This window comes from Crocuta crocuta, unplaced genomic scaffold (genome assembly GCF_008692635.1).
Source record: "Crocuta crocuta isolate KB4526 unplaced genomic scaffold, BGI_CrCroc_1.0 scaffold229, whole genome shotgun sequence".
In the NCBI taxonomy this organism is placed as follows: domain Eukaryota; kingdom Metazoa; phylum Chordata; class Mammalia; order Carnivora; family Hyaenidae; genus Crocuta; species Crocuta crocuta.
Window position 1 is genome coordinate 8,749,782 of NW_027536464.1, and position 13,286 is coordinate 8,763,067.

Genomic DNA, 13,286 nt, shown 5'->3' on the forward strand with positions numbered 1-13,286 from the left:
CCTCAGTGACTCTCACTAGGAGAAAGGCTATGCTGTAAGTCTGAGAAAAATCATAGAGAAGAGGCTGCAGTGGACACAGGTGGCATCACTGGGCATCTTACACTCTGCTCTGTTAACAAGACGAAATGGCTGTTCTCTGCCTTGTTTTTCATTCTGCTCTGTCTGGTTCACAGCGTGCAGCCTAGGAACAGAGGCACACCCGTCAGTGTTGAGTTTAATAAAGAGACGATGATGACAACAGGTTGGCCTTTCTGCTTCTCTGACAGGACCAAATTCTGAAACCAAAGGTACTTGAGAAGTAATATTTAAACCATCCATGGTCACCATTCTAGGACAAGATAATCAGAGCCATGTGCCCAGAAAAAGTTTTCCAAAGACCCTAACAAACTTCATGAACAAAATTCTCACTGATCATGTGAACATCCACCATCAAATACAGCAACTTTTAGATGTACTTCAATCAAACCAAGGCTTGCACATTAAACTAAAAACTATAGCAAAATTCTAAGACTGTGCAAGATAGTTCAGGCTAACAGTAATAATGAAGACCCAATTTTATTTTAAATGAACATCAATTTAATTCTTGACTTGGACTTTTAAGCCATTTTACCAATAGGATTGATAGAGTTAGTAAGACAATGCCATTGATTCTGTAAATGTTCTATAAACCACACCGGAAAATGTTTGAGTATAAAACTAAGGACAGTCTTGGATTCTCCTTGCGTGGTAAATTTTAGTCCTGGGCTCCAGTGTGTGACACATATTCTTTGGGAGGAAGAGTCTGGGGAAGGTGAGTCTGGGAAAAACCATCCAGGGCTGATGTTGGATTCAACCCAAGGAAAGCAGAGAGACTGGGCTGGGTTAATAAATTCCAGAAAGACCCACAGTAACAAGTCTTTAGCTTCTGCTTTCAGCTTTTGGCATCAGATAACAATCACTTTCCCCCTTAAGTTTATGAACCAACTTCAGATTCCTAAGGACTATGGTACTAATTTAAAATGAATGATGCACAGATATATAAAACTAACTTAACGTGTGAACCTTGTAAGAAAACCTAAAGCAATGTCCTAGGTTCCTAAAAAATCTAAAAAGGTTTTAACTCCACAGCAGATAATCCAAGCACATAAACCATTTATTACTTTGCCTTCCATAGAACACAAAACTATCAGAGTGAACTTTATCATCTTAGGTTAATTGGTTAAATTAGGACTGCAGTGTAAGGTATGTGGTGATAAACCACTAAGACTAATAGTGGATGATTATTCTTTTCATCCCTTTACAAGTGGGAAAAAAAACTGCTTTAACTGGTAACTTGTCAAAAACAAATCAAGAGATCAGACGGCCCTTGTTGAGCAAAGCCAGGGTTCCGGGCCATGAACATGTGGCGTTGCTAGAAGCAGGAAATGTGAGTAGCCACAAGCCATCGCGATCATGATAACCACCAGCAAGGAACAGTTAGTGCTCATACGAGGCCATGGATCCATGTCCTATGATACCTATGTCAGTGACTCAGCTCAAAGGCTAGTAAATGGCAGAGAGGGATTCCAACACAGATACGTCTGACTCTAAAGCCTGAGGTTTTCCCACACAATCCACCAGTTAAAGGCAGTTCTCGATGTGCACAGTGCACACGAGACTACTGGTTACACTACGTGATCCTTTTGAGTCTCTGTTAAATAGATACGTACATAACACTGCAGTCCACAAGACGGAAGCCTATTCACAAAAGACTACAAGTAATCCTCCTACTCTGGCAATTAAAATAGCCCACAGCAGTGAGGTTACTCTATATGGAAGACACGGTTCAATCAACCCACAGTGTGGTCACAGGATGACATGGCTAGAATGACAACCAGAAGGGGCCTCCCGGATCTATTCTACAGTAGCTGGCCTGAAGAAAGCTGTGTTAGCAGCAGTGATCTGCTCAGAGTCCTTGAAAAAAAAGGGGTGGGGATGCAATTCGGAAGAATCTGTGAACACATCTCTAGGGGAAAAGGCACCTGTCTGGCCTCTCTGAGTATCCTGTGTTGACTTGTTTCCCTAGAGTGGAAGTAGACACAATAGCTTTGAGGAAGATCAGACCACAGACACTGCCACTGGCCCCCTATCTTGCTACTCTGATCCTACACTCTTCCAAGAAACTTTCTGATCATCATTGAACTTCTCAGGGTCCCTTTTCTCCAGGAAGACTTCAGTCTGTTAACAGACCAACCAACAGGAACATACTATTCCACATGACAAATTTGTTTATTTATCAGTAAAAACAATCCATTGCATGGCGGATGCTGGGGCACATTTATATGTGTCATGTTGTTTAATCCATATACCTAGGTGATAAATCATATTGAATCCAAAAAAATTAGTTATTGACACTTAGAAGACTTCCCTGAGTCATCGAGATATAAGTGGCAGGGCTAGGTATGGAATCCAGGTAGGATCCTGTACCTTTAAAATAAATGCCCAAGGTCTAAGGGTAATTTAAAAGGGAACGAGGTGTTGGCAGACTTGAAAGTTTTAGCAGAATTTTAGATTTATGAGCAATTGCTCTGGAAAGCAGGTCCAGAAACTTTAGCAGATTTTCAGGAGGGTTTTTATCCCAGAAAATTTTAAGAACCGCCAGCATGGTATTTTGTGCAGACTACATGCATTAAGGTGACATTACTTAGGTGTCACCGATTTAAGGTTCAGTCACAGGTAAATAGTTGAATGATTGCTGTTAAGGTAACTTCAGGGCTAATTGCTTGATAGTGAACCTGACTTCTGCTCACATCTCATTATGTGATTCTTCTCAGGGTTCCTTCTACCCTTACAATGTGAGTGATTAAGGGTGGATGGTGATATACACACGTATTGGCCAAAGTGCTTCTATTCTCTACTTTGTGGCCTCCAGCTCCCTACCCAAAAGTAGAACAGGGAGCACCCAGCTACACCTTGCACTGGCCTCACCCATATTGGGGTCATAGTAATTACCATGTGCAGACAGGGGGGCTTAACATCTTCAATTTTGAACATGTGTTTCTTTTTTATTAGGCTTCCCATATAGCACAACGTTTTATTACGAGAGAATACAACAGATGTTTTGGGGTCCCTTTTGCTGTAAATCACCATCCCTTATACCACCCAATAGAGAAACTGGCAATGTAAGAAAAGTACACTCTATTTTCTCATTTCTTTTTCTTGTGCAACATTTTAAATATTTACTTTAAAATTCAAAAATCGAACCTAATTTTAGCAATGGGTAGTTACGGAATAAACTCTAAAGACATTGGCACCCATAAATAATTGCGTATATTCGCAATAAAACTGATACTTAATTATAAATCTATGATGTTACAAAAAAAAAATACCACCCCAAGATGCTTTGGTCAATTATAACTTAATAAAACTGGTGAGGGAAAAAAACAAGATGCTTTGTAAGAAAAAGGAAGTCCTACTATGTTTATGATTATCTTATTTCACAGTTAACGAAAGAGAACTTTATACCTTTTTTTGGGTCACTTTTGCTCAAGGTCTAAAAATCTTTAGCTTCTTTTTTAAAAATTTTTTTTAGTGTTTATTTATTATTGAAACAGAGGAAACACAGCATGAGTGGGGGAGGGGCAGAGAGAAGGGAGACACAGAATCTGATACAGGCTCCAGGCTCTGAGTTGTCAGCACAGAGCCTGCGCAGGGCTCGAACCCAGGAACCGTGAGATCATGACCTGAGCTGAAGTTGGATGCTTAACCGACTGAGCCACCAAGGTGCCCCTAAAAATCTTTAGCTTCTATACTCAAGACTCTACTGCAGAATACAATTCTAAATTGGAAGTATATTTTAGGAACATTCATGTTGTAAATATTTGCTATAAATATAATAATTATTGCAAAGTTATTGATCTTAAATTGTTCTTTGAACTCTTACTGATAAAATATAATTATACTCACTGGCTGTAGAAAAGAGCTCAGGAAAATGGGATTTAAAAGTCAGTTTTGTTAAAAAGTCTTACCGTTACTGTGTTGGAAAGATTTAGTGTGGTCTTTAAAATATCAGCATTTTGACCCTGAAACTGATTTATTTGGAGCAAAGACTGTACCAATGCAAATTTTCCTGGCATACTGTATGCTAAGCCAGTGCTCCCAGAATTGCTTTCTAGCATGATTTAAAAGACACTTTTGTTATTGACTTTACTAATAAATATGGATCACTTAATCAGACAAGCCCGTTATTTCAAAGAAGGTCAACTTTAAAAAACGTTTTTTTCTCAGAGCAATAGTTATTTATCTTGTAAATGACACAAAGAATAAAAGTCCTTCCCAATGCTTTACACAAGGAGCCAGAATGGAAGCTTTCCCTTCCAGTACTTTAGGTGCCTGGGCGCCTGGGCGGCTCAGTCGGTTAAGCATCCAGTTCTTGATTTCGGCTCAGGTCATGAGCTCATGATCTCATAATTTCATGAGTTCGAGCCCCATGGCAGGCTCTGCGCTGACCTTGAAGAAACTGCTTGGGATTCTCTCTCTCCCACTCTCTCTCTACCCCTCCCCTATTCACTCTCTCTCTTCCCTCCCATCTCTCTTTCTCTCAAAATAAATAAATTAAAAATAAATAAAATTAAAAATTGTTTAAATAAATAAAATATAAAATTTTTACTTTTAAGTAAGTGTAATGGCTTCAATTTTAATAGATATGGACATATAGCTGCTCAATAAATATTTATTGCCTGAATTTTCTTTTAAAATGATCATCGGCAAAGATAGGCTCAAATTCTTCTGAGAAATGAGTGTGGTTACCTAATATGAAGAAGCTGAATATAAGACTTCAAGTTTCATTCTAAAAGGTCAAATCAGTAACACCTATATGTGAACACACTACCTCCTCCCATCCAAAAATACTACAGAGGGACAGAGATTTAGTTTAGGTGTTTGTCTCAAGCAGTGCCTGTCCCCTGCTCACACTCCACATCTGTGAAACGACAGCTCTGAACAGAAAACAGAAAAGTCAGACCTTTCGGGGCTGTTCTCCAGAACAGCACAGAGAAAGTCTCCTGTCTTTCAATGCCCTCCACCAAAGTACCAAAGTACTCCACTTTGTCTTGGGAACAAGATATCTGGGTATTTGGGGTGTGTGTGTGTGTGTGTGTGTGTGTCCCCCAACTCATTTCCCTATGCAGCCATGCCAACTGCTTGCATGCCCTAGAACATGAACGTGTCTTGCTGGACCCCCCCTCCCCAGCGTGTGTGTGTGTGTGTGTGTGTGTGTGTGTGTCTCCCAACTCATTTCCCCATGCAGCCATTCCAACTGTTTGCACGTCCTAGAACATGAACGTGTCTTGCTGGACCCCCCCCTCCCCCAGCGAGCTCCTCCTTCCCGCCCCACATCTGAAATGTGCTCCTTACCAAAGCACGTCAGTAACATCCTTTCAAAACCCCTCTCAAAATACACACTTCTCTCTGAACCCTAGTCCCTCCTGACCACATCTTCATTTTTTAACGTTCTTTGAAGAAACCCACAGTTTAGGGTAGCGTACAAGCTGCTCTATTTTTAGGTCTCCCTCTCCGTGGGATCCGGAGCATCATCAGCTCTGTTTCCTTTAGAGTGCTTCATAACCTCCAGTCCTGGGGTTAGAGCCCGGTAGGTATTCTGTGAACTTGTACCTAAAGGAACATAATAATGCTGTGCTTCTTTGACACTTGCACTGACTGAAGCCAAAACTGCACTTACGATGGTGCCTGTAAACAGACAGATGTGGGAGGAACGCAATGAGTCACCGCCTAGTTATGGGCACTGGGTGTCAGACCTTCAGGCCAAGCTCAGACAGGGAAAGTCCACCTGCAAGCCGCACCTACGACATGTCCAGCCCCCGATCAACGGCAACACAAGGACACACGGATCAACGACTCAACATCCCGCCGCCCCCTCCTCCCTCCCCGCCAGCTTCTGATTCTGACACATTCAGAAAACAGTGTACATTAGGTTTGGAAAGATGTGGGATTTTCTTGCGGCTGATTACAGGCTGTGAGAGCCAGAAAGGGGTTTTAAGATTATGCCTCAGGTCCAAGCTTGCTTCACGTGACAGCAAAAACAGAGCCAGGAAGGCGGAAGAGCAGTGAAGGTCACAGCTATTGGCATAGCCCGGTGAAGGCCCTGAGTCCCCTCATTTCCAACGCAGCAACCCTTCCCAGTGCTCTGTTCTTCTGTTTTCCTCGTGATGTTGGTCTTAAGTTTCCCTACCCTTGGGGTGCCTGGGTGGTCCAGTCAGTTAAGCATCAGACTCTTGACTTCAGCTCAGGTCATGATCTCATGATTTGGCTTATGGGATAGAACCCCCACTTTGGGCTCTACGCTGACCATGTGGAACCTGCTTTGGATTCTCTCTCTCTCTTTCCCTCTCTCAAAATAAATAAACTTTTATTTTATTTTTTTAAATGACCTTCCCTTCTTGAAACATACATGAAAGTGGCTGGAGGAAGAGAGTTTGGGGGCAGACATACAGCGTAGTAGAGGGAAAGAACAGCAGATGGTGTTTTAAAGATATGCAAGGGAACTAACCCACTTGGAGACAACACACACACACACACACACACACACACACACACTAAACACACCTGCAATTTCTGTAACATTGTTCCTTGGCTGCTAAGAAGGCAACTCATCCCTAAAACCAAGCAGTGAAGTGAGGCTTGCTCCTGACTTTGGATAAGCTTCAAGCTACTTCTGATCCGTTTCCCCAAATTCATGAGGAGGGTATTAACATTTTTTTAACTCTGAATTTAAAAACAAAACAAAACAAAACAAAACTTGGTCCTTTTTAGCTCTCTGGAAAATCCACTTGGGAGCAGATGGTGGATGATGGTGGATGAATCCTGGAGGATACTGGATGAATCCATCCTCGTGGGGCTGACAGAAGAGCCAAATTGGAGAAGAGGGAGTCGATGAGAAACCCGGCTCCCTCTAGGACTCGCATTTCCTTAAAACTGCCTGTCTCTAGGTCTGCTTATTAACCCTTCCCACTCGCGTGCACATCCAACATACCTGCAGTACGTGCTCTTCTGAAAAGCTGAAGGCAGGGGCGACCTGTCCTCCGGACTGTGCCCGGTGTCCACCTCTCCCACGGGCCCGTGCCCTGCTCCTGCAGCAATTCTATAACCCGGACAACACACTTCAGTGCGTAATTATCCACTCCTGCGTTCGCCTGATGTGCTACGCATGTGAGAAACTTCTTCCCCCCAACACACGTTTCTTGTCATCAAGAAACATCTTACACTTGTGGGTTTTTTCTTTTCTTTTAAAATGATTTTAATGTTTTATTTTTGAGAGAGAGAGAGAGAGAGAGAGACTGAGTACAAGCAAAGGGGTGGGGGGTGCAGAGAGAGGGAGATACAGACTCTGAAGCAGGCTCCAGGCTCTGAGCTGTCAGCACAGAGCCTGACGCAGGGCTCGAACTCGTGACCTTCAAGATCATGACCTGAGCTGAAGTCGGACGCTCAACCAACAGAGCAACCCAGGAGAAATTATTCATTTCTAATAACCTCCCCAGTTAAGAGCTCAAGGATTCACAAGTGAGAGAGAAAAAAAAAAACCTGACGAGTGATTCAAATATTATTTCTCCATTCATCCCTCCTCTGGGCAGGGTAATCAATTAAGAATATTAATTGTTTTGGTTTTGTCTTAGAGTAAATATACCTCTAATTAGATTTTCTTCTAGCGTCTTTTGAAAAGCAGACTGGCCTTTGGTTCTGTGTCAAATCATTTAAGGACCAAAAAGATAACTGGAATTAGTGGGTAGAAGTTCTAGACAACATTCAGTATGATTCTGAAGTCAAACAAAACATGAATAACTTGGGACCCTATTCATATTTTATACCGATACTTATTTGATCTTTCTTAATGTGAATTTTTTTGTGATCAGGAACAACTTTGTTTAAGAGGCTATGCTTCATACGTTAACCTCGGCAACCTGCACGGTAATGGCCACTTGGATGTTTATTAAGAACTTTCATTTTCCTCCTACTGCAATCTACCTGGCACTCATTAAAAATCTGCCCCAGTGCCTTTAAACCTTGATAACAAGGTCTACACTGGCGAATAAAATTTATTAGGAGGTGGGAGATGGCATGTCCATCATCCTCTTTCAAAGTTCAGGTTCAACCTGTGAGAAAGACCTGCCTTGCTATATAATCAAGTCTCCCCTTTCCCCCTTATTATTTTTTTTTACCAAGATTGTTAATTAGACTAGATTATCTGAATCCTTACAGTATAAAAGTCATGAGGCCAAATAAACTTTAAAAAGTAGGACACACATGCAGTGCACTTAAAATTGAGGTTTTGGTTTCTTAGTAAAGAAACTGAAAGTACTTGTTTAGGAAATAAAAGAAAAATGTCCTATACATACCCCGGGTTTTAAATCAAATTGGAAAAACACTGTGATATTACAAACACCTTCATCTTCTCCTACCTCCCAGTTTTTACAGTCCATGATATTTTGTTTCTTAATTTCATTGGTTCAAATAAGTTTCCTGGAGGGATGTGGGGAGAAAATCAACTGATAAGCATTTTTAAACATTTTGTTAGGGATTTTTCCTGTTTCTCTTAAAAATAGCCGAGCTAATGTTTATGGAATGTGTCATCGGTGCCAGACCGCATGCGAAGGGCTTGAACTGGATTATCTCATTCAATCTTCAGGTAAATGGAGGAAGTGGGCCCTGTGTGAAAGGGAAAAGCAAAGTGGTCAAGATCACAGGGCTTACATACAGGGCTTGGGGCTGTCTGCCTCATCACGTGCTCCTCCCAGACACATTGCGCTGACATCTGACACCTGCCTCTGGAAATGAACACATGAAGGCTTTGGGGGGCGGGGGGAGGAAGATGGGCGAAATGCCCTGTGTGTCATTTCCACAGGGAACCAGCAGCTAAGCATTTTCATAACAGAGATGTGTCTTCCAACAGTGCATTCTGTCACCTAATGAAATTCTGACATTCCTCTTCAAAGAAACCATTTTTCAAGCTTTTTATAGTTTCACCTCCATAATTAAAAGTTGCTACCTCTTTTTTTTTTTTTAAGGAAGCCTCAGGAAGCCAGGGATGTGCAGCAGACACTGAGATCAGTGGCAGAACACATCAGTGAGAATCAGAATTTTTATTTATTTTTGAGAAACAGAGACAGAGTGCAAGCAGGGGAAGAACAGAGAGAAAGGGAGACACAGAGTCCAAAGCAGAGCCTGACGCGGGGCTCAAACCCACAAACCGTGAGATCATGTCCTGAGCCAAAGTCGGATGCCTAACTGACTGAGCCACCCAGGCGCCCCTCAGGGCGTGACTTCTTAATCTTGCTGGAATGTTGGATTCTTTACTGAATGCAGAAAGTCCAACTCCAGGTGATCTGACAACCATCTCTGTACTTTAATGGTTTAGTCCTATGAAGTGACTAGAAACATCCTATATCGTTACCAAAAGTTTTCAGAGTCACTGAAGTGAGAAAGATGGATCACATTCTGCCCCCTCAGGTATTATTCTCAATTCTCATATGAAAACAAGGCACTAACAGGAATCTCAGAAGTCTGGCCAAGAGCTCAAGTTAGAGAAAAGCTTCCCTCTCTCTCTCTCTCTCTCTCTCTCTGTGTGTGTGTGTGTGTGTGTGTTTTCAGGAAACTTCTGCTTCCATCCCAATTCCAGACACATCAGACCTTAAGAAGTTCCAAAACACTGGGGCGCCTGGGTGGCTTAGTCGGTTAAGCGTCCGACTTTCGCTTAGGTCATGATCTCNTCTGACTCTTGATCTCAGTTCAGGTCATGATCCTACTGTACATGAGTTCAAGCCCCGCATCAAGCTCTGTGGATTCTGTCTCTCTTTCTCTCTGCCCCTCACCTGCTCGTGCTCATGCTTGCTATGCTCTCTCTCTCTCTCAAAATAAATAAACTTAAAGAAAAAAGAAATTACAAAACACAGTCCTCCTTTGCTGGAAGACTACTGTAAATGGCAATATTTTACATTTATTTTTCATAAAATTTAGAAGATGTTACATTCAAATAGAGAAAACTGGAGTGTCTATCAGAACACACAATACAAAGTGAAAATGTATCACACCGCATGCTTAGAGCCCTTCCCAGGAACAATCACTGCTTCTTGCATATCCTCCTGGAAGTCTCCAGTTTATGCATGGGTGTATCAGTCTTATTTTATACAAATGGGGAACTAATGTCCAGGATTTACGCTGACAAATTACACCACACCTGGTCTTTTAGGGCAAATCTGGGAGGCGCTGGGGAAGCCTCTTGATGTCCTGCGCCCAAGGCTTCACACGGACGTGGAGAGAGCAATGCCCGGGAGAAGGACACAGCTCCGGAACTCTCTTTCCACTCATAACTGCTTCAGGAAGTGACCAAGGGTCAGCTGAGTTGGCCTGATGAATGGATCCACTTCCTCAGGCCGAGAAGGGGTGAAATTGCAGGGCCTGAAGTAGCCACCAAGGCCAGGATTGCCCCCAAGTCCACATGCCCCCACCGGGTCCCCATACTGCCCACATCAGAAACACTTCTAACTTAAATGAGGTAAAACAGAGAGGATGATTTACCAGTGCTTTATAACGTCCTCTTCTGTGTCATCAATGGAAAATATTTAGAAAGTTTAGAGAACTTCCTATCAAGAACATGGACTGCAGGTCAGCAGCGAGCTTCTAGTTTCTTTAACACAAGCTCTGGGGCCTAGACCCAGGGCTGGTTGCCATGGACACCGGGTTCCTGCCTACAGCGCTGAGTTCAGAAGATCCCTGTCCTTGGTTTAATGCCCTGCAGTCATCCTGAAATTCTCAATAATTTCTGACCAAGGAACCTTACATTTTCATTTTGTAGGTGTGACAAATTATATAGCTGGTCCTACGTGGAGTACTGCCTGTCCTGTGGCAGGTGTTCAAGTCACTTGTCAAATATATAGGGAATTAATGGAAGCTACTTTAGAACCCAGGTCAATGAACTACAGCTGGCAGCCTGATTCTGGCCCATCCCCTGTTTTTATAAATAAAGTTTTATCAAAATATAGCCACACCCATTTCCATCTCACGCATGGCTGCTTTCACTCTGTAAGAGTTAAGTGACAGTGACAGAGACTTTAGGGCCCACAAAACCTAAAATGCTTACAATCCAGCCCTTTACAGAAAAACTTTTCTGACCCCTGCCTTAGAACACCATCTCAAGTTTTTCTACCCAAATCACTGAAACAGCAGAAAAAGCAGGTAGCCTGTGAGCTATACGGTGCCAGTCTTTTAATTTTTTTTTAATGTTTTTATTTATTTCTAGGAGAGAGAGAGAGATAGTGTGAGCAGGGGAGGGTCAGAGAGAGAGGGAGTCACAGACTCTGAAACAGGCTCCAGGCTCTGAGCTGGCAGTCAGCACAGAGCCCGACGCGGGGCTCGAACCCACGAACCGCGAGATCATGACCTAAGCGAAAGTCGGATGCTTAACTGACTAAGCCACCCAGGCGCCCCTATACGGTGCCAGTCTTAAGCAGCTGGCCATACACAAGCTATTTGTTGGGTCTTTATCTTTAAAGTATGTAAGAATTTTGCAGCTTGGACTCAAACACATTTGTGAGTTTTTTCTAATGTTAATTTTTGAGAGAGAGGACTTAGGCACACAGGCGCACAAGTGAGGGAGAGGCAGACAGAGAGGGGAGATAGAGTATCTGAGGCAGCTCCGTGCCATCAGCACAGAGCATGACATGGGCTGTTCAGTCCCACACACTGTGAGATGGTGGCCTGAACCAAAATCAGTAGTCGGAACACTTAACTAACCGAGCCACCCAGGCACCCCATTCGTGTTTTAGCGCAAAGAAGTTTTAAATCTAAAGTGATCTGCGTAAGTCATGGTTTTCCCGTGATGTCCCCTCTCTACAACACTGGGTACAAGGCGCCCCAGCTTGCAAACCATGGCCTTAGCTTCACTTTCATAACCCGGTGCAGAAATTTAAGTAGATGCGCTGAGCCCCAGCACACACCCATCGTTTCTTACCAGCCCAAAAGCCCTACTAGAGAAGACCCAACAAGGACATGAACACAGGAGATCCTGAGCGCCCTTATTCTTTTTTCTTTTTAATGTTTGTATTTATTTATTCATTTATTTTTAGGAGAGAGAGAGAGAGAGAGACAGCGTGAGCAGGGGAGGGTCAGAGAGAGAGGGAGTCACAGACTGAAACAGGCTCCAGGCTCTGAGCTGGCAGTCAGCACAGAGCCCGACGCGGGGCCCGAACCCACGAACCGCGAGATCATGACCTAAGCGAAAGTCGGAGGCTTAACCGACTAAGCCACCCAGGCGCCCCCCTGAGCGCCCTATTCTTGACCGAACTGTAGATCTACGATCCATCACACCGAGAGACTCAGGAACGCTTGATTATTATCCCTCGGGTGCTTTTCAGAAAGTAGTCAGAGCTATTTCAGAACTCACTTCTACCTGCTGGAAAGTTCTCAGGCTTGGAACTGGGTCAGAGATGTTTCAAAGGCCAGCTTCCTGATGATAGTCAATGGCATTTCATCTCTAACTCTAATGATTTGTAGTGCTTCCTTTTCACAGTTAAAAATCATCATTTATCCTGCTATCAGCAGCCACGAAATTAGCATATTTTCTCTAGCCCGTCAGGGTGTAATTAGCACATCTTCTCTCACAGAGTCAAGGTGCTGGCAAGACAGGTTAAAGCCACACCAGGAGGACCTTGAGGCTTGGCCTCTGGTTTCCCCGTGCATTCTCTCACAGGACAGGATCGGGGGCAGGGTTAGGGCTCCAGAGGCTCAAAACGGGTTTCTCCTGGGCAAATGGCTAGGACAGGCACAGACAGGCCCCCGGGGAGAAGTAACCACAGCGAAGTCTCCGATCACTGTGAGAACCTCTAGCCTGACCATCGTAACAACAAAATATTATCAAAGGAAATGAATGGGTCGTGAAGATGTCCCCAAATGCGTACCTCTGGGGACTCGTCAAGGAGTTTTCCTCGTTCGTGTAGGGGGATGGGGTTCGCTTTATCTATTAAGTCTTAGTCAATAATGAAATCATTCATGGGACCCAAACGGACACACACTGAAAATACCCTGTGGCAGATACACAATCTGGGGACCATTTCCTTCCAGCTGTTTGTGAAATGCCACACAAAAATCATAAGCTGTTGACAGTACTGGCCACAGAAACCAGGAATGGGAACTCACAAGTCACAAGTCCGGGGCTGGGTAAATACACAAGTCTCACCCTCACCGGTGGTGTTGGGGGGAGGGGAGGAAGGGCTGTCCGTGGTTACCCTCTGGGGAAAACCCGAACACCCCGAAGCTAC

General features: G+C 43.5%; 1 protein-coding gene across 1 annotated transcript in view; it reads right to left on the bottom strand.

The window, feature by feature from the left end:
• AP1S3 (adaptor related protein complex 1 subunit sigma 3) overlaps positions 1–9,856 on the bottom strand; it is a 51,503-nt gene extending 41,647 nt beyond the window's left edge. The window contains exons 1-3 of the mRNA XM_077748576.1: positions 9,843–9,856; positions 7,010–7,117; positions 102–181 (exon numbers count right to left, since the gene is read on the bottom strand). Coding sequence (XP_077604702.1) covers positions 102–181; positions 7,010–7,117; positions 9,843–9,856 — 202 coding nt within the window. The remainder of the gene's footprint in view (positions 1–101; positions 182–7,009; positions 7,118–9,842) is intronic.
• Positions 9,857–13,286: the final 3,430 nt, after the last annotated feature.